Raw genomic sequence first — 26,482 nt, forward strand, 5'->3', positions numbered from 1 at the left:
ATACTCAACTTCCCTCTAATCTAAGCATGTCTCTTTTCACATGTCTTCCAATGTGACAAAACAATCTCACTTAAAACGTCCACTGAACAGTTGTTTTGTTGTTGTTGAAAGTACACTTTGTTGAAAGTAACACGTTTGTATAGCCAGACACACATGTCCCATCAAACATGAACAATGGGTGGCAATTAAGAGGCCTAAACCAAGACCTAAAATGCATATCAACAATATATTAACTACCTACTTTAACAAAGTTGTGTATGTTCTGCCAACATCAATTTTTAAATGAAGAAGAAACTTTGGTTCATTTTTAGTTGTCTAGTCTACGTAAGGCTACTCTATTAAAAAAATATCCTAATATATTCTGCAACTGTATGTTCTCATTATATTTTTTATATGTAAAACTTAAATTTATAAAAGTAAATCATATTTCAATTTCATCTTTTTTGCATCATCAGATGAATCTACTGTATACTCACATAATGTGAGCTGGGTGGGTGTCATAGTTTGAAATATTACATTTCTGTATGGACATTTCACGTACAATCACCCCCCCCACCAGAGGGTCGACCCTCTCCCCGGCTCACTGGAGCCTCGCCTAAACTCACTTTCCCTTGCAGCTTTGCGGCTCCCCCCTCCCTTCTCGCGCCTTCCCTCTTGTCTCTCCTCGAACTGCTAGCCGTCCGTGTGTGTTGTTGTTGAAGCAATGATGGCGGCAGCGGGATGCGGATCAGCAACCGCGGCTGCCGTAGGAAGCCAAGTTGGTACCGCTACGGCCAGAGGTCGTTTCCCCGGTCGGCCTTGGTCGTCACGGAGTCGTTTGCGCTCAGAGAAACGATGGCAACTCGGACGATCTGGCTCAGACGCCGATGATGTGACTAACGGAGGGCCAAGGCCCGCAAACCTGGTCCTATCGTTAAACGAAGACCAGTCTCACTTGCGCTTACTCGGACTAGAGGCGAGCCACCATACCCTCGGCCAGGCTGGATACAGCTCGAGTGGGAGTGAAGAGGTGAGGTCCCAAACCGAACCAGGAGTTAGTATCTTTATTTTCTTTTCTTATATTTTGTGTGATTGTTGTATGTGTGAGCGCAATGTGACTGGCGAGGAGCGCGCCGTGGAGAAATGTCAACATCCCCTCGCGAGGCTGACGTTAACGTTTAGCTTCACGCTCGGGGAGCTAACGAGTGTTAGCGCAGAGCGGCTCTCCGTGACATTTACACAAAATACCTCTGAAGCAAAGAAGCGCGCAGGATACAGCAGAGCCCGCTCCTTTGATTGCGCTTATTTAAGTACAATATTAGCGCGTGAAAACACGACTGGTGTATTTTGTTAAGAAGCCAGCGGATGAATTCTCCCGTTTGTAAACAGGAGTCGCAGTTATTCTCTCTAGTGGGCCGCTCGTCATCGGGCCGGCGCGCTAGCAGCTAGCTGCTAGTAGCGGACACAAAGAACGGGAGGGCTGCTGCGCTATCGGCTCAGCGGCTAACGTGAAGTGTTCCTGCTCCATACGATGTCCAGATGCGGACAGAGGTGGCTGCTTTACTGGTTTGAATTAGAAAACGCACACAATTCGCCGAGGGCCCTACGCATTTGTTTAATTTAGCGTTAACTCTGATGTGAACAATCGTGAAACTTAAGTTGTAATTCTTGCTCGCTTGTCTGTATACACAAGTGAATGGCGTTAAACACTTCCGAGAGGAGGGGAAGGCTAACTGCTAAGTTAGCTACTTTTACCAAACGCGACAGGTTGAAATAGTGCAGAAAGGTGCCATAGCCATGTGCTCACCACTGTTAAACATGCAACTTTGATCGCGGATGTTTCATCCTGGTCTTTAAAAGTGCGCCTGTGGTTACAGTTGCAGCCATGGGGGAGTAACGTTTCAGTACTTGGAGGTAATCGTAATTGTAGACCTACCTTTCCCTGCAGTTGTGTTGTCTGTAGTGTAGGTGTTCTGCTAACTGCTCAAGTGTGGGTCATACAGAGCTTGTAGAGTTCGGATGTTGCATAACGTTGTACATATTGTGCATTACATGTAACTATCATGATACGTTCAGGATGAGTTCCCCCAAAGAGACAACACACCAGTGGTTCTTATAACTGCAGCCCTATTCATGTTTAACCTATTACGATTCAGATGAGATACGTCAATATTTGTTTTGAATGGTGGAAAAATAAAATCACTGCTGTCATTGATGATTTGCGTGAAGTTTTTCTTATATACATCGTCTTTGGTCCAATATGCGAAGATAAACATACGTTTGGTGTATCTATACACTCATTATTATTATTTGACAATAATCCATTCTTCATAATTCATTTTGAGAGCCATGTTCAGTGTTCCTTCCTCAGTGGCTACAATTAATGTCATGCTCTAGATTTCCAAATGAATGCTGTTAACTAACATATTTTAGTTTTTGCTGATGGTTTGGAAGCTTCCAGCAGAGTGTTGTTATTTATCGTCTCGTGTTAATTTTCTCTCTTTTGTTTACTTTCCAAGGGAGATGACTTCAGAGGGTTTGAAGCTGAGAGAAAAGGCTCCAAAGGACTTGTATGGTTGCGACAAAACCCTTCTAAAGGTAAAATATAAAGAACATAAAAGTAATACTGCACCAAATGACGACAAATCGTAACACCTTAGATTTGTTGTAATTTATGAAGAACACACATGTTTATATTACATATGCAACACAATATGAAAAGACAGTTCTTGCTATTGCCAGTTTAGCATTCCCTTGTGGATTTACATTCTTTTTGTTGTGTAGGTGATGCTGTCAACACAAAATCTAAACGACAAAGTGAGAAGCTACCGCCTAAAACGCCAGCGGTGGAGGCAGATAGTACCCCACCTGATCCTGTGAAGGATGTAAATTCTTTGGAGAAAACACACAGCGTATCTCCTGAAGCAGAGCCTGGAAAGGACTGCAGGAAAGGTTCGAAAGGAAGAAACAGTATGGATCAACAGTCCACTAAAAGCAGAGCTACATCAGCAGCACCAAGGATTACTATAAAGTTGGTGGCCAAAAGGAAACTGAAAACCGTAAAGGAGCCTCGTAAAAAATCTGCGAAGAAGTTGAAGATAAAGGGGATCCAGGATCAGCCTAAAGCCAAGGACATGCAGGGCGACCAGATCTCAAGTGCTCACGTCAAATTAAAAACTGAACCGCAAGAGGATAAACATGGCACTGAAAATGAGGGGGGGGGGACCGCACCCGCAAGAAGGCGCGGGAGATCAGCTTCAAAGAAAACGGAACCAGTCTGCCAGACTAGCGCCAAAGTTGTGGTTGATGACCAAAAATCAAAAGAGATAAAATCCCCCGATCAGTTTGACACTGTAAAGGAGAGTGGCACTGTGCAGCCAAAAACAAATGCAAAAAAGTTGAAGCATAAGGAAATTGTCAGAGAGAAAAGTTTGGAGGTTAATCAAAAAGTAATTCGTAGAAGCAATAGAGTCACTAACCCACTCATTAAAAAAGTCTCAGACATTACAGCTGAACCGGAAAGTCAAAGTAACAGTGATGCCATTGTGGTGGAGTCAAAGCCAGAAGTTTCTCAAACGATGGAGATCAAACCACCTGTAAGAAGTGCCCGGCGAAGGCAAAGCAAGAGGTTGAATAAGGATGCTACAGTGCAAGAAAACCCTGGTGCAGCATCCACAGAGACCGATCATTTATCTGAAAAATCCAGTGGCAGGAACGAGGAAACGCCGGTTCCAAGTTTAAAGTTGATGAAGATCAGAAACCCTAAATTTGATGCACAGGCCAGTGGGAAGAAGTCAACTCTAAAGAAAAAGCAGAGAAAAAAATTTGTCTGGACTTTAACATTAGTAAAGAGAGAGAGTCAGACCCAGGGTATTGAAAACGCTGTCAAAGTAACAGAGAAGACTGTGAGTGAAGTAGACCAGTCGACGTGTTGTGATACCAGTCTCGACAACAGTCTGAAGGTGGTGGATACAAAATCTAAACTGGATAACTCGGCCTCACAAGAGAGTAAATGTGTGGACAATGATATGGAGGGTTCCCAAAACAAGGTCGATCCGTCATTTGAGGAAAAGTCCACTTTACAGGTGGAAGTTGAAGTGGAACAAGTAAATGAGACGCCTCCACAAGAAGTGATTAAAATTGATTGTGGGAAAGTTCCACCTCTTCAGATCAAAAAGGTCTCCTCTCCTGGCAAACATAAAAGCTCAAAGCCATCCTTTTTGATTCAGCAAGTTAGCCCTGTGTCTGAAACTATAGAGGAGGTTCTGAGAGGTCTGAGTGAAGTGAATGAGGACAAATCATCGTGTCTGGATACTGTAATCACACCAACCAGGAGACTAAGGCGGAGGACACCCAGCTTTGATTCACCTCAAAAGTCTGTCGGTCGTAAGTCAGTGACCACAAAGAAACGGAAGCTTCGAACAACTCCACAGGATAAAGATGCGCCGCAGGAGCACGTTGAAGATGCCTTTCAGGCTTCAACTGAAAATTCCAGCTCGCATGCTCTTCCTAAAAATGCCTTTCAAGATTTGGCTGAGGACCCTCCACAGGTGACCAATGTAAACTCCACGGAAGTTCCTGTTGAGGATTCCTCAAAAGTGGCTGACGATCCCTCACAGATGCCAGTTGAAGTTTCTCCACAGAAGGTGGAGAATGAGGTAGAACCACAGATCCAGGAGGCCGAACCACACATCGAAGAAGCTAAACCACGGATCAAAGAGGCCACACCACAGATCGAAGAGGCTAAACCACAGATCGAAGAGGCCAACCCACAGATCGAAGTGGCCACACCACAGATCGAAGAGGCCAACCCACAGATCGAAGAGGCCAACCCACAGATCGAAGAGGTCACACCACAGATCGAAGAGGCTAAACCACAGATCGAAGAGGCCAACCCACAGATCGAAGAGGTCAAACCATTGCCTGTGCCCTCCAAACCTAGAAGACGTAGAAATACTAAACTAAGGAAAAAGAGGTCTGCTCAAAGCAAAAAGGCTGTTGTTCCACCTGAAACTAATGTTGGCACAGAGTTGGCTACGGTTGAAGCGACGATCACAGAGTCTGTTGTAGTACCAGAAGTCAGTCAGTCGGAAACTAAAGAATGTACCCAGCTTGAGCCAAAACAGGACGCCGTGTCCGTGGAAGAACAGCAGATATTCACACCGGTAAAGGAGGAAACCGACATTCAGTTAATAGATACTCGACACTCTTTGGTGGCTGAACGTCCAGCGCGTGATCCAGAAAGGCGACGGCACCTCCGAAAGAAATCTCACAAAAAAGGAAAAAAGAAGCGTAAAATTTTGATTGGTCAGCGTCAGAAACACAAGCACAGGAGCATAGATGGGAAGTTTGCGCCACTTAAGTTTCCCCAAAGTCAGAAAATTGTTGTGATGGATAGGGACATGTCCACCCCCGTGGAAGCAAAATCACCAATTTCAAGTTCCAGACTTGTTGGAGTTCATAAAAAACACAAAAAAAGACATTCAGGCCTTCATTTTAGAGGGTCCAAAAGGTCAAAACCACCATCTAAAATAATTTCTCAGCTGATGGAAATGGGGCTTTGCGACAGTTTAAAGCAGGAAGAAACTGACACGTTAGTCGATGAGAGACGAGCAAATGTTGTTGATGCCCAACCTGGTAAAACAAAGTTTGTGAAAAACATCAAGCACTTCATAATGCCTGTTGTGAGTGCCAGATCCTCACGCGTCATAAAGACCCCACAAAGGTTTATGGATGACGCTGGAATGTCAGTATTGCCTCGAAGAAACTCGCCAAAGAAGGGTTTCCAACTGTGCCTGCCGATGCGCCCAGGAAAGAGGCGAGACGATGGGTCAGACAGGGCACTGTCCCCTATCCTGCCGATTGATGAGGAGGACATATTGAGTGAAGCTCAGTTGGATGTTGATCTGTTTTCATCTCAGGACTTGGATGACGACATTGATATAGCCGACAGCCTTTTTTCTGACACAATAAGTGGCAAGATTGAAAAGAAGAAAGCTCTTCCAAAGAACTCTACTTTCAAGTGGCATGTGCCAGAAGAGTCGCGCGAGAGAGTGTACAAAACAGCCGAGGACAAATGTGAGGATCTGTTTTTATCTACACCACTTGAAAAGCCCGAAGACGTATCTACTGAACTGCTGGATGCCCCGAAAAAGAAGATTTATCAGAAGTTCAATCAACAAGCGGCTCAGTTCAAGATTTATCAAAGGCTAAAGAAGGCGCACACAGGACATCTCAAAGGCAGAAACACAACTGAGACTGATGGTGTGAGTAAACTTCTTCCACCTCCTGTTGACTTAGCAGAGGGACTCGATGATGAGGCCAAGAGCATCAGCCTCAGGCAACGAAATACAAATGCAGGCAAGGACAAATCCAAGCTCAAGATCGAAGACCTCGATTCTCCCGGAGTAGTGAGAAAAGTCTCTGTGTGTGTTCGGACGACCAACTCCAAATCCTTTGCGATTCAGCTCGGTGATAAACAGAGCTCAGCCGGGAAAGACACTGCCCAACTTCACTCGGGTAAGCAACGTTATTTTAAAAAAAGCATCAGATTATTGAATTTAACGTGCTTTATTACTTAAAATCGACCAGAAAATTATTGCCATTTCTTACTTTATTTCTACAGGAGAGCTGCCACCAGAACAGAAATCGGGCACAGGGGATTATCTTGGACCTGTGGAGAAGGGAGCTTCACAACGAGCGCGCCTCACTGGCGCAAATAAAAGAATGTTCAATCTCCTCAGGAAAGCCAAGGTCCAGCTCATGAAGATTGACCAGCAGAAACAGCAAAAGGCATCTGGGGTACGGTCATGATCCCTGCACCGTACACAATCTCTGTCATTGTAGAGTAAAATTGTTCATGATTGGATAACGTTTATGTAATAACACCTGTTATAGATGAGGAAAACCTCCACAAGTGGTTGAATGATTCCGTTTGAGTTTTTAAAGTTTTCTGAAGCATGTATTGATGCCTTGTTTTTTCCCTGTGAACCCTCTAGCTGCTGTCTGGCCCTGCTGGTGCCAGGACTCGAGATGTGACCTCAAAAAGAAAAAGGAGGAAGCAGAGGGTTCCGCTCGATGCTGACATTGCAGTCAAGACGGAGCCACCCCAAGGACAAGTAAGTGTAAAAAATCTACAATTATTGTTTTTGTCTCGGTTTTTACAGTTTTAGTGTTGTTAATTAAAGTTACGCTTCAGTTGCAAACTTGGCAAAAGCAGCCCTGCTCTGTTTAGTAGACTTTACGTAAATATATCACTAATTATTGACGTTTGAAAACTATTTGTAAATTCCAGCCTCTTAACTTCAGTGCCTCTATCTCAATCTAATTGTGATATTTACATGTTTACAGCCGCAGCTAATCTCCCCGTTGTGTAAGGAGTTCCGTAAAGCCGGTGGTCCGCGTATCAAGCATGTGTGTCGTGCTGCATCCGTGGTGCTGGGGCAGCCTCGAGCCTTGGTACCAGATGACATTCCCAGACTCAGCGCCTTGCCTCTGCATGAAAGGACGGGAATTTCCCCTTCAGCCATCCCTAAAGGTAGGTGTACACTGACAGACTTGTCTTGATTGGCTTTCATTAGACATGCTCATCCAGCTACTCATGACTTGATTGTGATTATTTGTTGAGGTGATAGTTCTACTTTAAAATTATTAGGATGGAGTAGTAAATATACTTATTTCTTTTAGCAGATAAATGCATAGAAATATAATATTTCATGCTCAATGTATCTCTCTGCTCAAGGTAACTGTTTTCTAAATGTGCTTGTAGATTAATTAATTGTAAAATGCAAACAAAATAATCACACAATAAATGTAGCCCTATTTAACGGGTGAATTATTTCATACATATTTTGAAGTGTTGGCTTATTGCTGTAAACCATCTTCTTATAAATCCTGCTATTCTACGGATTGTATGTTTCTTTGGCTCTTGTGATTCTGCCTGATTGTCTCATCATTCAAGAACTTTTTTGAAAGACAAAATATCAGTTACAGTGCGTGAGTCGTAAATAAAAATGAGCGCCACCAAATGATCTGCAACCGCATCATGAAAGGTGAAGTACTGAATTTACATTGTTGTTGCAGATATCGGTTCTCCCTCTGAATCGGACAGTCCCGGGCTGTCGGATCCAAAGTTCATTAAGGTCAAGAAGCAGTCGAATTTTTCAAAACGGAAAGGACTCGGGCCGTTTGGCTATCGCTCTCGGAGGTGTGGCATATGCAAAGGCTGCAACCACGAGGACGACTGTGGCAAGTGCATGAACTGCCTCGACAAACCCAAGTTTGGTGGTCCCAATACCAAACGACAGTGTTGTGTGTAAGTTCACCTATATTTAATTCTTGGTTGTCCTCCCATCACTTCTAGAAAATAATTCAAAATATTTGTTCTCTTTCCACAAGGTGTAAGAGATGTGATCAAATTGAAGAGCGAAAAGCTCGCAGACTAAGTGGAAGAACGGCACCGAAAGGTACGTTTCTACTTGAGCGCGCATGCTCCATGATGCTGTTCCACTCTTCCACAGCATTCAGTGTGTCAACTACGCGCCGCCTCTTTTTTTCAAGGTGCCTCTAAGCGACGGCGATCCTCTCTCAGTGGGGGACATTCGAGTAATGATGAAGGGAACGAGGGAGGTGCAGATTCACCATCTGGTCTGCAGGGTGACGACCACAGTCCGTCGGTAAGGAAGCAGCCAAAGCGCGTTGTGAAACCCCGTGTCTACTTTGACCTCGTGGACTACGACTCCGATCTGGATGACAAAGCGCTCTCGAGCTCTGCCTCACCGGCCAGGAGAAGGAGCGCTGGATCCCGTTTCAGTCAAGGTAAAATAACATTCAGAATATTATTATTAGATGCTTTAAAAAAAAAAAGTTTTATTGTTATCACAAGTTGGAGTATAAAGCCTTCTGATGTGCCTCCTAATAATAGATTTTGTTTTTCCTTGCCTTCTAAAGACTTTGTGTCACTGGATGGATTCCTTGGGGACATTTCAGATGAAGAAGTGAGGCATCGAAAGTCCACCTCACACCGCGTCCCACCTCCTGCTCGACGTAAACCAGAGAAGGTGGGTGCTGCTGAGTTGGACTCATGCTAATGCCCTGCTTGGACTGCACCATTTGTATTTGTGGCGGTTTTGTGTTTGATCTCCTCTCCGGTTGCAGTGACCATGTACATTGGCTTACAATTGAAAAATGATGCAACCTGACGGAGAATCTCACCTGCATGTGCTCATCTCCGTTCCTCCTCGGCTGCTTGCCCTTGCGTACCACGCTCGCACACACGCATGCCGTGCGACATTTCAAAGAGAAGCAAAGCTAATATCCCCAATCTCCCATCCTGCGAAATTTTAATCTGCAGCGTGAAATTGCTTTGGATTTTCCAATAATGACCAGGGTGGGTATCGACATCAAACATGTTCCACCATTTTTATTAGTTCCTTGAATTGGCTCACTTGTTTTGGCCACAATTTAAATGTGGCCATTAACAAAGGCTTGAAGATCCGAAGGATGGAATCTGCTTTCAGAGCATGCCAGAATTCTATTCAAGGATGTTCTCATAATTTGAAGAAGAAAAGCGATTACTTGTAAAAGCAGGCAGACTTGGGACTCCGCCAGGATGCCCTAATTGCTGATATAATAACAATGAGGGGATAAACTTTGGAGATGTCTCTTAAGTTCCTGGAGCATCAACAGGCAGTATGCACAGCAATGGCTAGGAACAGGAGTACGTGGCATTTTGTGCAAAATGATGGTGACATTACCACTCATGAGAATGATGACACGCTTCTTCAACCTCTCTGTGACCTCGCCAATGCTCCGGCCTCAATATATACAACAAGATAATGAGTGTTCGAGCAGAAGCGAATCAAATCTAAATGCAAGCAGGGGCTATTTGGGACAACACGGTTTTGAGGGAGAGCGTTCTGAAATCTGATAGTCTTGTTGACTTATGTAGGACATATAGATGCATCAGTCTAACATTGAGATACTGTCATCAGCAGTTGATTTAGTCAAAGTATCTTTAGGTGATCTGCACTGTAAACCCTGTGACGATTGCAATCCAAATGATAGGAATGAACATAAACACGGTCGTTGCTTTGCAGTCATGACCTCGACACTGAGACAAGCCAATGAAGATGTTACCTGGAGGTAAATTCAGTTATACGAGTACATCATAGCTCTCTGTTGCTCTTTATCACAAAGTAAATGAGGGAAGGAAAAAACGAGGACTGAGAGAAATATAATTCCGCTTACTGCTGAATCACTAAATAGTACATTCAAATATTTAGTGAAAAGCAAGTATATGTTTAGCTCGAAGTGTGTTCATTCCTGCCCACATTAATGCATATATGTTTGTCTCTCAGTGTGCGTTGGAGCAGACTCCCCCCAGTGTCCTGGCTGCACTCGCCCATGGTTTTGAGCAGAGAGACACGGAGTCTTCTAAACCTACTCATAAAATCAAGATTGACTTCAAGGTAAGTCCATTTTTACCATGCGTAACGTATTGAAACATAAACGCACTTCTAGAATGACGACGTTCAGTTGTCAGTTAGCTCCGTGATGTATGGGGACCGAGATGAAGCAAAACCTTTCTGTGGAGTCGCACATCGTTGAAGCCCAACGTGTTTGGAGCCAAGTCACACATGTGGTTAATTGAAGCCAATGCAATTCATTAATTAACGTAACATTACTGTTTGTGTCCCTGTGAGGTCGATGTTTTTTGATAATTATATCTTTGTACTGATTTCTTCACGGCACATTTTAGCTGCTGAACAACATTTTAACATTACGTGTCAAAACGTTTGGCCATACCTCACACCAGAACTTGAAATGTAAACCCATGCTTCACATCGTCACTACATTGAAACAACATGCAGTAAATTAGTCGGTAGCCATATTATTCTGTTGGTAACTATTGGAAACAGTCGTTTCCCAGTTGTTAATTGTGTTGTTTACACACTGTTTTTGTTTCAGGAGGACTGTACTTTGGACAACGTCTGGAATACGGGGGGTTTAAGTATATTGACCTCTGCGCCGCCCATGCCACCATGTGTCTGCTTCCTCTGTGCCAGTAAAGGGCAACATGAGGTAACTGCTTTGTACATATGCTCTATTTTTATGGAAGTAGTTGATTTTCTTTGCCTTTCTTTAATTTATGTTCAGCTTGTGACTGACACAGTTTTTACAGTTGTGCTGTCGTAAAACACAACAACAAATGCAGATCCACAAGGCCTTTCCAAATTTGAGGGCAATTCTGAAATGTTTTGGTGCATTTCTGATTGCAGATGCTGTATTGCCAAGTATGCTGTGAGCCCTTCCACCAGTTTTGCCTCGATCCAGCCGACCGACCCTCTGAGGAGAACAAAGAAAACTGGTGCTGTCGTCGCTGCAAGTTTTGCCACGTGTGTGGCAGGAAAGACAAGCAGTCAAAGGTACTAGCAGCTGTTCTGACGGGTTTTACTTCTCGGTATTATTGTAGTTCATTCAGTAAGCATTACATTTTCCCGTCTCCCTCAGCCGTTGTTGGAGTGTGAGCGATGCCAGAACTGCTATCATACTTCCTGTCTGGGACCTAACTATCCCAAACAAAACAAGAAGAGGAAAGCTTGGGTATGTTTCCCATTTCTTCGAACGCAACGTTGTGTATGTTTGATATAAGCGTGCCGATGTTGGATTTAATTGATTGCCGGTCTCTACAGGTTTGTATGACATGCATCAGGTGTAAAAGTTGTGGCGTCACACCGGGGAAGAGTTGGGACACTGACTGGAACCACGACAAAGGACTCTGTCCCGACTGTTCAAAACTCAATGAGCTGGGTGAGGAGAGACTTGATGAATGATCTGCCCTCCAATATTATCAACCAACATTACTGGTCTACGTTGATGCTCATCTTCTCTGAATGTCTCTTTGTCTCACAAGGTAACTACTGTCCAATCTGCTTCAAGTGCTATGAGGACAATGACTATGACAGTCAGATGATGCAGTGTGGCACCTGTAACCACTGGGTGCATGCCAAGTGTGAGGATCTGACAGGTGATTTTTACTCTTCATTAACACGAGTGAAGCCATGTCAAACTTCAGAATTACATTATGGAACTGTCTAAGTGTTTCTACAATGCCCTGCTTCCCAGGTGCATTTCACTAAACCTCCACTGATGCATTCCTGTGTCCTGTGAACTCATTTTAGACGAGCTCTATGAGATTCTGTCCAGCTTGCCAGAGAGTGTCGTGTATTCATGTCGGCCATGCAGTGTGACCCAGCCCAGCGCTTGGAGAGAGCTGCTCTATATTGAGCTCAGGTCTGGGGTGGAAAAGGTTCTGGCTTGCTTGCTCTCCTCCACCCTGACCCAGCACCTTGTTGCCTGCTCACAGGTAGGAGACTAGGCTGGATCAAACATAACACGACAGTACGACAGTCACATGATGTGTTTATGCGTGTGTTTTGTTACGATGCCGATGCAGTTCTTAAACCGGTAAAATACAGCGTGTCAAATATGCTTCGGTTTCTCCTGCAGTGTGAGAAGTTGGTTGGTCCTGACAGTGGAGTAGAAGGACAGCCAGCCTGTGACCTCCGAGCTGTTGGCAAGAAGTTTGACAAAGGCCTTTATACTACGTTGGTAAGTAGAGCACACAACACTTAGACAGTACACGTGTGTACTTTAGTGATGTGGAAAAAAATATCTTCATTTTATTGGGCTTTATGGATATTAAATTAAAAATTTCAGTAAGAATTGAGAAATATTTTGATGGCAAAAAAAACGAAAATGACTATACTTGTAATATGACACAGCAAATATATTTTTTCACAGTGTAGCTTAGTGGATACTAGAATGTCTTTTGTTTTTTGTAGAAAATGTTCCATGAAGATGTGGTTCAGGTTGTGCGAAAGAGGCTTGAGCAAGAGGAGGATCTTCCAGAGGAGCAGAGACCGACTGCCCTTGCCCGCTCTTACTACTTAAAGGTGCCGTATTACCAAAAAAGTAGTGCCCCGATTATTGAGAATTGTTTGTCAACATATTGGTTATTTTGGGATATGAGTGTGAGAAACTGCAACAGGAAGCTATGTAAAAACTTTTAAAATGCAACTTGTTAGCATTTATGAATAACTGATGTGATTTCTTTTCTTTAGCTTCTTGAGGAAGTGTTTAATTGGTTCAACAGCCAAGACCCAAAGGTGTGGAACTCTTGTACCAAAGAATTACCAATGTGAGTAATGTTTTTTTATTTACTGATTGTGATGATGATAATGGGTTTTAGGATGTTTTAAAAGTACTTTTTGGAAATAGTCCTTAATCATGATTATGTATATTATGTACTTGTACACATATATATGTTACAAGCACTGCTTTGTTTTTTTGTTGTATTAGTTGTTGAACTGTTGAATTCTTTCTTAAATAGGGGTATGCTGTCCAATGCTGTTCATCCACCTACGACGGAGCATGTTTATGCCCAGTGGCAGGAGAGGGAGGAGCTCTTATCTCGGGCTCCGCTGGGGATCCTGCAGGACGACAATAGACAAAGCTTAATTGTAAAAGAGGAAGAAGCAGTTTCTCCAATGTCTGGGGAGCTAATAAACCAGAACTACTTCAAAACCAGCAGGGCTGTCAGGCACAAATTCAAAGGTAATTCTGTCAACCGGGGAGGGCTGGAAATAGAATTGGCTACTCTATTCTTTTTGTGCAGTGTTTGGCCTCCTGTGTCTTAACTTGTGAACATTCTCTAGGGAAAAGGGGCCGCCTTTCAAAAGCCGATTTAGACACTGGATGGTCTAAGGATGATGAGAGACAGTGCGCTTTGTGCCAAAAATATGGAGACCTCAAACCTAATGTAAGTTCTGCAATAAACATGTACAAAGTACATTGTTAATACCCAACTTGGCAAGTAAAATGCTTGTAAATACTGTACATGCAGCATTTTTTGCTTTCTCAAGGGTTGTTGTTTTTTGTTCCAAAGGACGCAGGCCGGTTGCTGTACTCAGGCCAGAATGAGTGGGCGCATGTCAACTGCTCTCTCTGGTCAGCTGAGGTGTTTGAAGAGGACAATGGCGCTCTACTTCACGTACACAGTGCTGTCACAAGGGGCCGCTTGATGGTTGGTTGTTAATTTACCTCATTAATTAATTTACCTCATTAATTAATGTGCATTCCTACACAATATTACTAGGATACTGAGATTGATGACTTGTAAACTCCTAAATATATATTGATATTAGAGAAAACAAAACATCTTCTAGGTCTTTCTTGTAATTCATTGTTGTTCCTTTATTACCTCAACCCCAACTCCCTCTTAGCGGTGTGAACGCTGCAACCAGACGGGTGCCACAGTGGGCTGTTGTCTCACATCTTGTCAGAGCAACTATCACTTCATGTGTGCTCGCTCCCGTCACTGTGTGTTCCAGGAGGATAAAAAGGTCTACTGCTACAAACACCGACATCTCATCAGTGGCAGGGTAAATGCTGCTCTTCCGGTTCTTCCAGCAACAGACTCTGACTATCAGTTCAAAGAATTTCATTTTTTATTCTGGTTTGCATCATCACTTATTTTCCTTTATTTTGCAGATGGTAACTGGTCAGGAATTTGAAGTGAACCGCAGAGTGTATGTGGATTTTGAGGGGATCAGCCCCCGCAGAAAATTCTTGACCGGACTGGAACCTGAATTAATCAACGTCATTATTGGTAAATGCTTATCTTTTACTGGTTTCCTATTCACTTCTTGACATTTGCTGATATGACCGTACCTTTAACTAATTGGTATTCACATTGTCACTGCAGGCTCCTTACAGATAGACCAACTGGGTGTGCTGACAGAACTCTCAGCTCGCAAAGGAAAACTGTTTCCTGTGGGTTTTCAGTAAGTTGCATTTTATTCTTTTTAAATATTATTTTATAAATACAGCTTATGTAGATACATAGAATAAAAAGCACTTTTAAAATGTTGTCCTTCCTTCTTAAGGTGTTCTCGTTGGTACTGGAGTACAGTTAATCCGTTGCGCCGGAGCAAATATACATGTACAGTGCGGGAGGTCCGGCCGGTTGTCCTTGAGAAGCATGTGGAGGAGATGCCTAACCAAGGAGACAATAACACAATTGCTCACAGTCCCTGTCCACTATCTGGTTTGTATTTAACTTCTTAAAAACTGCAGTTATTTAGGAAGATAGTAATAGGTAATAGTTTTTAAAATATTGTTTTCATTTAATCTTCAGAATCTGAAGCCCAAGAGAATGATATACCGGAATCCCAACCCCCAATGGAGGAAACCTTTATCCCAGGGCTAACCTTCAAGTTCGATCACGGTGCAAGGCCAAAGATTCCGAGAAGACCAGCTGGAGGAATGTCCCGACCCCTGCCATCCCCAGGTAAAGTATATATTAATTTAAGTACACACACAACACATATGTTGATCCAATCAAAAACTCACATCTCAATTCTGATTTTCTTCTCAGGGGTAAACAAGTTGAAACCACACCACATATTAACCATAAGTGATCTGGAGGATACGCGGAGGGTTCTTCGCCACAGCCCACACTCTCAGACAACAGGCTCCCACAGTCACATGCCCCTCCCTCCTCTGGGTCCTCTGACGGGACCCATTACTCTCCTCGCTGGAAAGTCTTCCCTTCCCACTTCCCCGCTGCTCCCACTTGGGGCTCCAGACAACCTGATAAATTCTCCATCATCCCGCTCAGCTGGAGGTAGAAGTGCCTCCTCAGTCCGATGCCCTGGGAATACAATGACCCATTGTACATCCTCTTTCTTTCCTCAGTCAACCTGGCAGGACAGTGCAGCAAGCCTTCCCCCACCAAGTCTGTCTTTCTCTCCAACCATACAACATCTACCGAGAAATCGATTGTCTTTTGATCTGAACCAGTCGGACTCAGTCGAGGTGCCACACAACTTCTTAGCTTCACCAGAGCCTGAAGATGTCTCTCCAGCAAACGGTACATCACCACAACGGGATTTAGACCAACAGAAGGGGGAAGGAAAATTCCCCTTCAGTTCATTCCACAAGGATTCCAATGTGAGTCTGGCCCAAGAGATGAGGGCAGAACTGGAGATTGAAGAGACACTCCTGAATGAAGGCGTGGCAATGAACTGTGGGGGGCAAATAGTGGTGGACGGTGATGATCGGGATGAATATTGGGGAAGAGCCCAAGAGGTACACAAGAAGAAGACTCTCGTTGCCAACCTGCCACGGTCTGCAGCTTCAGCCAGAGATGACTTAAGCAACACTTCTTCTGATGATAATATGGAGCACTATTTTGACTTCTCGAGGACCATAGTCAGCTGTCCCGGATCGAAGGACCATTCCAAATCTCCCTCATCCCCTTCCTCCCGTTCTATGGCTCAGCTAGATGGTGTAGACGACGGTACAGAGAGTGATGCAAGTTTAGCGACCAACGATGATGCTCAGAAAGTTGAGGGTTGTAGTCAAGCTCAGATACAAGCCAGAATCCTTAATAATAAAAATGCCCCCGACTCGAACTCTACCAACAGCACACAGGGTGTTCAGTGTCTGTTCCCCAAGGCATCATCCAATGATAAGCACACAGATTCTTCACCAGTCACCATCTCAGTTGTCAGCAAAGGTCCTACAGATGGTTCACACAAAGATCCACCTAAATCCCACGGTGCCAGTCTTTCAAATGAGGACAACGTGGGATTGGTTTCTCCACACATTTCCAAAAAATCTGAGGGTTTATTCCAGTTTTCTAGCTTTGCCTCTGGAACACCTCTTGTTCTTGAGAGATGTGACACTAGTCCACATGTAACTGAGAATGTTCCTTCGCAAGAAAGCCCACCGCTTCAGAGCCAACAATCTGAAGATCGTAAAGCCCTGAGCTCAGAGCCCGCCAGCAGCCACTCTACTGTATTAATGAACCACTTACCAGCTAATACGATGGAGCCCTCGCTAGCTGATAACAGTCAGGGCGTCCTGCTCGACCTTCTTCAGCCCTCCCCTGAAATGTCTACGGATGTACAGAACCCCTCTCAAAGCCTCGTGGACTCTCTGCAGATGTATTCCTGTTTGCCAGCTTTCAGTAAACCTCGAACAAGTATTACACTTCAGCCAGTAACATCCTCACAAGAGTTAACTTTCTCAGCAATGGGCCCCTTGTCTGCTAAACTAACCACCCTGAGTCCTGTTGTAGACATGTCACAAACACTGCTAAGCGTTACCCCTCAACACGATCCAGTGCTATCAGCGATGTCAGGAACATGTGGAACGGTCTCTCTACCCATCTACTCCACACAAACACAGCCATTGTGCTCTCCAGGTGTCACCATCGTTTCTTCTGCGTCGATGTCCGCTCTTTCTGTACTTTCAACACAATGTTCATCAGCTCCAACCTCAGTCCAGACCACCTCGGCCCCCATCATCTTAAATGGTTACAACTCTTCATCCGTGCAGAAGGAGGCTACACCGGGCAACACGATCTCCATCAACTTTTCGGCTTTGGAGACTCAACAGCCAGTGGTTCCCCAGGCTTTACCCGGACACGCTATTCTTACTGTGAAGGAGGTGGGAGGTCCCAATGTCGACCAGACACCACATGTCCTGCTGGTGAACCGCCTCGGGCAGATCTTTGTGAAGAACCCTGAAAGCAACACTTTTCAGCTTCCCACTCCCAGCTCCTCCTCCTACAACTGTGTCACTCAGATCGCCAGCCTTTTGCAAAGCAATGCACTGTCGGCCACACTCGCAGCCGCTGGTAATATGACCACTCCAGCCCCCGGGGTCAGCGTTGCAGCAGCAGCTCCTCCGTCCGCAGTGCAGACTCCAACCACAATTACACAGCTGCTCACTCACAATGGCAACGGTACCGTGACACCAGTTAATGTGAAGAAGCCGAGAAAGAGTGCAAAAACACCAAAACATGAAACGGCTCCAGAGTTGAAAAAAACCAAGAAGAAGAAGGATTCTAGTGCATCCAAGAAATCCAAGTCATCCGGGCCTCAGCCTGCTCTGCCAACTGAGAATGATCCCAAGATTTCTGCTGAAAGTGCCCAAGCAATCATCAATCAAGCGATGGCGAGTAACTACATCCCCAAGTGGAGTGGGCTTCAAACACTAAGCCCATCCTCACTGGTTTTACCACCTGGCCTACTCATTGAACCGGAGGCTCCAGTGTTGCCCTGCCCTCCATCAGTCACGGTAGCAGCAGCAGCAGCACCCTGGCCTCGCACCCATGTCCGCATGAAGAGAGTGTCTTCGCTTTCAGACCGTACTGTCACAAAGAAGTCTAAAGTGGACTTCTTAAAACCAGAGCCCCCCAGCGAGGACGAGGAGCACCGCAGACCAGCCGTTCCAGCCATCGCCAGCAGAGCGCCAGGAGTCCGCATCAAGACCCCAACAGTGAAAGGAGTACTGAACCTGGATCAGCTGAAGGAGGAGCATATAAGTGATTATGAAAGTTCAGGGTAAGATTTGACTCGCCTTTTTTAAAAAGCAACTAACCAGAAAACGTTTGGCTTTTTGCAACTGAAGCTAATAACTGTGTGAACAACTTTGGATGAGCTAATGGATTGATCAATCCTGCTTGTTTGAAATTAAGATAATGCAAGAAATCGGAGGGAGGGGCTTGTCTTGATATACACACTTTCAACCATAGTTCACTCATGTTTTCACAAAATTATTCTTGTGATTTATATTGATATATTGTTATTTATCTTGCTTTATGAATGGTTTGGATTTATTAAACCATTACAGTGTCAGTGGGTTCTAGAACGAGTAAACTACACCAGAAGACTATCACATTGAGTGCTTTTGCTTAATGTTTTGTGTTTGTACTCTTAATTTTTCTCAGATCAGAGCCGTGGGATTATATGTCTCAGTGTGAACAAGGCAAACAGCATGCATGGGAACCAGTGGGACACAGCACCCTGACTGACTGGAGGAAATACTCTGGTATGCATGCATTGTTATTGCTTGATTGAATGATTTCTGGGAATTAAAGAAGATTTCCTGAATTCAACATTGTCTGCCACTTATGGTACGACACTAACTAATGCGTGTGACTGAATGTATAACTTGTTATTTTTTAGGCGCTGCTTCTCCCTCGGATGATGAACCACCACCGTCTGAGGATGAGGAATTTCCAACGAAGAGAGATCAGCCACACTTAAGATTTGAGATAACCAGTGATGATGGTTTCAGTGCAGAGGCAGACTGTATTGAGGGTAAGGCTGAGCAATATTTCCCTCCAAAAGGTCTTATTATCAAGCATCTTCTCAAAATAATAAAAGAAGTTTCTGAATGTGGTAATTCCGTCGCCATATTCGTTCGTCAGATTTAATTTATGACCCCTAATTCTCTCTTCAGTGGCGTGGAAAGCAGTGGTCGATGGGGTGCAGGAGGCGCGAGCTATTGCACGGTTGAGACCTCTGACCTTTCAGAGGATCACCGGCGCCCACATGCTGGGTCTGGTCCACGATGCAGTGGTGTACTTGCTGGAGCAACTGCAGGGAGCCCACCGCTGTCAACGCCATGCCTTCCGTTTCTTCAAGCAGTTCACGCAGGAGGACGACCTCCCCGTCAATCCCAGTGGTTGTGCTCGCTCTGAGCTGTATCTTAGGCATGTATTGCAATCGTACTTCACATCATTTGCAGATCAGTTCTCTTCTTTTGACTTTATTGCAGCTATTGTCTTCGTCCTTTTCTCTTAATGTAGATGGAACTACTACAAGTGTGATAGCATTACATAGGATAAAAAAATGAATTATCTGAAAGTAATTTACTTTTTGTGTTTGACTTTTGAGTCCATACTTATTTTAACCTCTTTTTGTTTTCTCTTGTCTCTCAGCAGGAAGTCCACATTTGACATGTTTAACTTCCTGGCTTCCCAGCATAGACAGCTTCCTGACATTGGCCCTTACGACGATGAGGAAGACGAGGTTCTTTTGAAGTCCACAAGGTCAGGCTTCATTCATTTAGTTGTATATTTTTCCTTCGGTTAAAATGTGTTAACAACCTTGCTATTTCATAAGAAAGGGAAAACACAAAGTGTCTTTCAAAGTTTTTGCTCAGGTTACATTTAACTTATTTGTCTGGAAGTTTTTGATGAATTGTTGTTGACTCTTCCTCAGACGGGCTACTAGTTTGGAGTTGCCCATGGCCATGCGCTTCAGACATCTGGAAAGGACATCCAAGGAGGCTGTCGGCGTGTACAGGTCAGCACAGAACGACATTTGCAAAATATTCAGAATTCGGTGCAACGCTTTTGATCTCACATCTTGGGTGGGAACAATGACATTGTGGAGCACTCTTTTTTTATTTTTAAAACAAAAGCCTTCTGAAGGGAGCAGCAAGAAGTGGCACAATCTAAGTTTTGGGGTTACAAATTAATAATACATGTTGGTACAACCCATCATTAAAAAAATACAATTATGCATCCCTGTCAACATACTTGTAATACAATTAATTTCACAATTTTAGAACGGAGTAACAAGATTGTTTGTCACTTTGTATTCTGAGTAAATGTACAGAAGAAACTCATTGAAACCTTAGCGGGACAAGTAATCAGTTGTGTCTGAGCCCACAGTCATCCAAATATAATATACACACACTTTTTAAAAATGTTTCTACTTTTAATCAGAATCAAATGACACGACAATAGTCGTCGCGCTGATAAGGACCATCATGTTCAGAGACTACTCGCATCCTTTCTCATTAAGTTCATTTCATAATGAAATGGAGCGTTAGTGCCATCTATTGGAGAAGTGCTATCAAATGTAGGAAGCACACGTCTTCTAAAGTGAATGGCAATTGGAGTTCATGTCAACTGTGCAACTCCTTCAAAGAGTTTATGAATAAAGTTATACTGGGTATCCACATCTTTTATGTAACTGCCTCGGGGGGAGAGATTGGGTAACATTTGTGGGTGGTATAAAGAAAAAATAGAAAATTCCAGGCAATCTGAGTAGCTTCCGGCATCTCTGAAGTAACTTCTGAATTGCATGGCTGAGATGTTAACATCAACAGCAGCTGCTGCCCAGATGTGCAATCTGTAGCAGTTTTATGGGAGCGAGGATATGAAGAAGTCGTGTGAGACACGAGCACAAAGTGAGACCGAGGAATATTCTAAAACAAAACTTACCCCGACGCAACTTGTCTGACTCGACCGTTTCTGCCATCTGTCGGTCTGCTGCAGGTCGGCGATCCATGGGCGTGGTCTGTTCTGCAAGAGGAACATTGAAGCAGGGGAGATGGTCATTGAATACGCAGGCATCGTCATTCGCTCAGTGCTCACTGACAAAAGAGAAAAATACTACGATGGCAAGGTGGGTCCGGTTTCTATTTCTTTGATCAGTTTTATTCCAATATAGTCGACAATGAAGTTGAGAGGTTGGAGGATGTATCAATAGGATTTACTTGTCTGCCTCCGCAGGGTATCGGCTGTTACATGTTCCGCATTGACGACTTCGACGTGGTGGATGCAACCATGCATGGCAACGCGGCGCGATTCATCAACCACTCCTGTGAACCCAACTGCTACTCTCGAGTGATCAACGTGGAAGGCCGGAAGCATATCGTCATCTTTGCTCTTCGGAAGATCTACAGGGGGGAGGAGCTCACCTACGATTACAAGTTCCCCATTGAAGACGCCAGCAGCAAACTCAACTGCAACTGCGGGGCCAGGCGATGTCGCCGTTTCCTCAACTGAGGCATCCCTCACATGAAACTGGGAGGATCCTGTTTACCAGTAAGCCTTAAATTAAGGTGGCATGGGCATGGGGAGGCAGCAGGCAGTGCGCACGGAAGGGTAATTAGCCACTATGAGACCAGTCGGAAATATTTGGCTGGAGATATTTAGACATTTTTATGGATATTGGAAGAAGAAAAAGTGGAGCACCTGCACAGAAAGTTTGTTACGGCAAGTTTGTCCTTTGTCGAAAGAGTTCAGTTGTGCGTCATAGCAGCAGTAAATGTGGTTTTAGTGATCAGGACAACGGAACATTGAAACCAGACCGTAATGTACGGGGTTCCTGGATCAGTACGGAGGACAACAATAGAATTTCTTTAATACACACGTCAAGCCTTATCTGTTTGAATCATTGCTGAACACCTCTTGCTAGGTTTTGAGAGATTCCCTTTATGTTTTATTCATTTCTGGGGGGGGGGGGTCCTGTCTCTCTTACACTTGTAATCATGTCTGCTCCATCCTCCAGTGATGGGAACATTATAGCCCCATCCATGCAGTGGTGAAGTCAGTTCTTGAGCCATACATATACTCAAACCTTTATTTGTGTTTTTATCTCACATTTAACACTTCTCTCGTTGTTAATGTTTTTATTTTATGTTACTTTCTTTTGGAGGGGGGGGGGGGGGGGCAATAACAAAACAACCGTGGTGCTAAGCTTTGAAAGTCTTTAATTTCTTTAGTTGGACACAAATGTCCCGTAAATCAGGAATTGTTTCTCTGTTCATTCACCCTGCTGAGACGTTTTATCTTCATGTCTGCACTCGAGCAGTTCTCCTGTCGTCATGGGAATGTAAAGTGTCTGTTCAGGCTTCACACTTTGAATCATTGGTGTGCTTTCTGTCACCTTCTCGCATCCTATGTTGATTTCAAATTAGAGAGCAATGTAACAGTTTCAGTCGGTAACATAGTGTCATATTTATAAAGACAGGAACGTGTCTTTAAGGCATGTTTTTCTCGATGTACAGTGTATGTAGCAAACACTACCCAAGCCAAAAGTGAAGAGTTGTGGTGAATATCCCTTTTTAAAATATATATTTTACTACTGTCATGCCAGATGCTCATTACCTATTGCAATAATACGTTGCTGCCCTCCAGTTGCACATAAACAACCATCAAACGTACAAATAATTTTCATCTTTGTGAAGCCTGCTACAGTTTATCTCTTAATCGGGGAGAGCACTGGTATAAAGCATCGCCACTGAGTGTGTGTGTGTGTGTTTGTGTGTGTGTGTTCAGCTCCTGCACCAAGCTTGTTGACAACATGGCGCACAGACTTTTTAGATGTTGCAGAAAACATTCAGTCTGAAATGGAGCTGAGAGATTGCACTCGGCACCTTTTTGAAATAATGTTTAATTGTTGTTCTTAGTCGATGTTCAGTGCCGTCATTGATGAGACTAGTCTAATTCACACACTGTTCAAATTGGTAGTTCTATTTATTCATGTTCTGATTTATATTTTAAACGGTTGTGCTTTGTATTAACGGTGACGGTCCAGTTTATAAGGAGATCTCCCCCATCTGTATCTTTTTGTTCTGTTTACAACTGATGTCCTTTGTTTCACTAATTTACTTGAATTTTATTTTGGGGCAGTTGTGTCATACATTTAAAGCCTTTTTGACAGAAATTGATCGAAAGCAGGTATTTAAAAAAAAGATTACTAATTTTAATTCGATTTTCTTTTTGTTACGGTAGATTACTGACGGCCTTAGAATCAGCCACAGGAGTAAAGTGAGCACTGTTTGCCCCCTTCCTTTTCTCTTGTTCTTCCTCACCCTTATTGGAGCAAATTTCCATCAAGTTTTTGTCTTGATCTTAATCCCCTTTTCTTTCTTGCATGTCCAATCACTGGGATGGAGCTCAGAATATCTTGTGTCAATCACCTAGCTGACCACAAGAGTAGAGTCACTCCCAACTCCTTGCAAGGATTCTACCTCAGCTGTTTATACAGATGTTTGGGAATACTGATGCAAAAAGAGAGGATGATAATTTAAGATTAGGTTGGTTTTAATGTCCTGCAAAGCATGTGTTTGTGCGTGTCTTTGTCTGTGTGTGTGTGTGTGTGCGTGCGCGTGTGTCTGCAACGAAGGATGAAAGCACTAGTCAAAACCTGAAGTTATCATGAACATCTCTCCCAGAATCTGTTAAAGCTGTATGTTATATATACACACACATATATATAAATATATATATATAAATATATAGTAGGGTTATTTTAAAGTAAGTGTAAAAGACATACAAATAAGAAAATATGTGATCTTTAAATTTACGTCTTTGTTACCATGTACAAATAAACCCTGGGTTTGTAAATATTTGTATACATATTTCTAAACCTGTTTAATTTTTCTATGCACTTTTTTTATTTATAATGTTATTTGCTTAATAAAGATGTTAAGATGTTTGAACAAATTCAATTTTTTATTTTTAAAGATGACGGTAAAACTAATCACTTGAAGCGAAAGCTTTTCCTGGAATGCACAGCAGTCATTGTTAGGGCCACTGTGGCGATTGTCCGGCAGCGGCGTCTGCCCTGTTGCATGTGTCCGTCAGACGGCGTCGCTGTCGGCCTGAATGGGAAACGAGCATCTAGCAAAGAACAACAACGTAATGCACCGCCGACCAGGGCGGATCGACCCACTCGCATGACGTCTACGAGCTCCAGAGCTTTAGTCTCATTCAAGTGTGAAATCAGCTGCTGCTCCAAAGCTAAAGTAGTCATCACCTCATCCACATGACTATCTTATATTTCTCATATGCCCGCCCTTAATGTGACCTTAATAATGTCGTAAGAATGTTATGAAAGGCTTACAAAATAAATGTGTTGAATAGTTATTTGTACACTAATAATTATATTTAATTATGTGCATAATGTAATAAGATTATGTTGACAAAGAATATATAAAAAAATCCTTGTTTACTATATGGGTCACTGTATTGACCCCTTAGAAGTTCTGCATTGAACAACTCCCGATACACATTTGCGTTGCTACTCATCTGTTCTGAAAGCCTCCATCATTATTTCTTCATTGATTGCTAATTATTGGTTAACTGTGAATTTTACAGAAATAAGGCAAACATCTGCAGTCCTAAACCTGAAGTGAATAGTGGGTTATATGTTACACGTGCATCACATTCAGTTCCAGTTTGGTGAGAACAGCGATGGCATCGTTGCGCTCCATATGTTGGAGCAGCTCAGCCAGGCGCCCGACGGTCCAGTCGGGGTTCTTGCTGGTGACCCCCTCCAACAACGCTTTCAGAGGGCTCTTGCTGTCCTTCATGGAGTAGATGTAAGTAATCCAGGTGGCGGGGAAGGAGCAATGAGACGCCAGATGTTTGGTGTTCTTTACTCCTTGGTTCTCTGGATCCAACAAAATCACCAGCTCTTCCAAAACGTCCAGGTTGTCCAGCACCGTCTGTAAAGGTGCCGCCAGGATGTCGGGGCCTACCGGGAGAGTTTAAGAGTGTCCATGATCAACATGCATGAATATAATAATTTATAAAAAAATATTTCTGATGCCCCGGGAGCTTAACTGTGACATGAAGCAAACGCAGTATCATTCCCACTCACCCAGAATGTGCTCCAGATCATTGGTGCCACGAGAATGCTTGCTGTATAAAAACAGGGGTCACTTTTTTGCGAAGTCCAGTCCGAGTCATGAGAGGGCTCCCCCCCCCCACTCTCATTTCCTGCTCATTTGTCTGTATGTAAAACCTTCACTTTAGATATGCAAACCTCTTCTCCGCTTCAAGCCGATTAGACGAGCACATATCACAACAAGCACGATGGACATCAGGATGGCAAACGGTACCGCCCCTGCGAAAAGAATGAATACAAGTGCAGCTCAAATTTAGACTATGAAGAAACGTGTGTTTATTATAAGATAATCGAGTGTTTATTTAACTCACATAGTATGCCTACATCATGAGCGGCAGCTGGGTAGAGGGGAATTAGGATAGTTGCAGCATTTGGTTTTAAACTGGATCCTTAGGTTATCTGAATATGAAATGAAAATGTTTACCTGTCAACACATTCTAACTAAAAGATCCACAGAGTCACGGAAATGTTACATGTGGGTTGGGTTTCCTATTGAGCCACGACGCCATCACTTCCTGCGCTCATCAGTATCTTCAGCACTCATCTGATTGGTGCATAGTCAGAATAAAAGATAACTGATAATAATTAAACAGATTGCCGTGCTGAAAACACTCGACGCGTAATGCGATGATGTTGTTTCCTGCAGAGAAAGATAAACATGTCCGACAGTTCAAAACACCATGAAAGTATAAATGCTCCCGACTCCCGAGCATCAGCGCAGATACTCACTGCGAGAGGATCCGCGGTGGCCGCCTCGCTTCTGGAGAATCAGAACATGATGACTATTATTACATATCATTTAGCTGACGCGTTTTTCCAAAGAGACCTACAATAAGTGCATTCAATCAGAACAACAAGAATCAAGAAAGCCAAACTACAAAACAAAGTATAAGAGCATTTTCTGACATGTCATAATGTGGTCTGTGGGGGGGGGCTCGTGTCGCCCTCCGTGGTCGTCAAAGCCACAGTTAGGAGTTATTCCATATCCTGGGTTGTGGACAGCAACAACGTAATAGAATGCAAGCCAATGCAATGTTATGGAATAGAAAATAATATGAATAAAGGCTTACCTGGCTTTACAGTACACAACACACATGTGGAAGCGCTTCTCTCCCAGTAGGTTTTCAGATCTCTGCATCGGTCGGAGTATCCCATTGTTGCTCAACCGCGCTCAGGAGTAAACCACTTTAAACCCTGAAAGTCAGACTCGATGG

The 26,482-nt window shown here is 43.6% G+C and overlaps 2 protein-coding genes across 5 annotated transcripts; one reads left to right on the forward strand and one right to left on the reverse strand.

Moving 5' to 3' along the window:
- The first annotated feature begins 663 nt into the window (after positions 1-663).
- On the forward strand, positions 664-24,082 carry kmt2bb (lysine (K)-specific methyltransferase 2Bb). Of its 2 annotated transcripts, none has more exons than XM_056444804.1 (36): positions 664-1,033; positions 2,499-2,577; positions 2,764-6,498; positions 6,605-6,780; positions 6,978-7,097; positions 7,330-7,516; positions 8,062-8,293; positions 8,377-8,444; positions 8,539-8,796; positions 8,929-9,038; positions 10,338-10,448; positions 10,948-11,061; positions 11,259-11,405; positions 11,491-11,583; positions 11,673-11,790; positions 11,894-12,007; positions 12,162-12,346; positions 12,490-12,591; positions 12,825-12,935; positions 13,104-13,180; positions 13,373-13,596; positions 13,698-13,801; positions 13,928-14,065; positions 14,265-14,423; positions 14,533-14,650; positions 14,747-14,825; positions 14,928-15,088; positions 15,179-15,331; positions 15,419-18,395; positions 18,782-18,882; positions 19,020-19,154; positions 19,297-19,549; positions 19,778-19,888; positions 20,061-20,144; positions 21,125-21,254; positions 21,362-24,082. In XM_056444804.1, exons 1-36 carry the CDS (start codon positions 704-706, stop codon positions 21,635-21,637), a joined length of 11,670 nt encoding a protein of 3,889 aa, XP_056300779.1. In that variant the 5' UTR covers positions 664-703; the 3' UTR covers positions 21,638-24,082. The 2 variants fall into 2 exon arrangements, with proteins under 2 accessions (XP_056300779.1, XP_056300780.1); XM_056444805.1 differs by having other exon boundaries at positions 664-1,009.
- On the reverse strand, positions 24,073-26,482 carry igflr1 (IGF-like family receptor 1). 3 transcript variants are annotated; one of them, XM_056444871.1, is made up of 6 exons: positions 26,339-26,482; positions 25,998-26,028; positions 25,580-25,667; positions 25,407-25,487; positions 25,242-25,282; positions 24,073-25,115 (listed from the first exon to the last, which is right to left on the reverse strand). In XM_056444871.1, coding segments are annotated over exons 3-6 (450 nt in total). In that variant the 5' UTR covers positions 25,582-25,667; positions 25,998-26,028; positions 26,339-26,482; the 3' UTR covers positions 24,073-24,789. The 3 variants fall into 3 exon arrangements, with proteins under 3 accessions (XP_056300846.1, XP_056300844.1, XP_056300845.1); XM_056444869.1 differs by having other exon boundaries at positions 25,580-25,908; XM_056444870.1 differs by having other exon boundaries at positions 25,580-25,606; positions 25,693-26,028.

The sequence above is a fragment of the Pseudoliparis swirei genome, chromosome 22 (assembly GCF_029220125.1).
Source record: "Pseudoliparis swirei isolate HS2019 ecotype Mariana Trench chromosome 22, NWPU_hadal_v1, whole genome shotgun sequence".
NCBI lineage: Eukaryota > Metazoa > Chordata > Actinopteri > Perciformes > Liparidae > Pseudoliparis > Pseudoliparis swirei.

Bases quoted from the DNA above. Each gene is read 5' to 3' on its own strand.
- kmt2bb (XM_056444804.1), top strand. From the start codon at position 704: ATGATGGCGGCAGCGGGATGCGGATCAGCAACCGCGGCTGCCGTAGGA. The intron at 1,034-2,498 runs GTTAGTATCTTT...TTACTTTCCAAG, and splicing joins GGTCCCAAACCGAACCAGGA to GGAGATGACTTCAGAGGGTT. The intron at 12,008-12,161 runs GTGATTTTTACT...AACTCATTTTAG, and splicing joins CAAGTGTGAGGATCTGACAG to ACGAGCTCTATGAGATTCTG.
- igflr1 (XM_056444871.1), bottom strand. The intron at 25,283-25,406 runs GTTTGCATATCT...GTTTTTATACAG, and splicing joins CGGCTTGAAGCGGAGAAGAG to CAAGCATTCTCGTGGCACCA. The intron at 25,116-25,241 runs GTGAGTGGGAAT...CTCTCCCGGTAG, and splicing joins TGATCTGGAGCACATTCTGG to GCCCCGACATCCTGGCGGCA.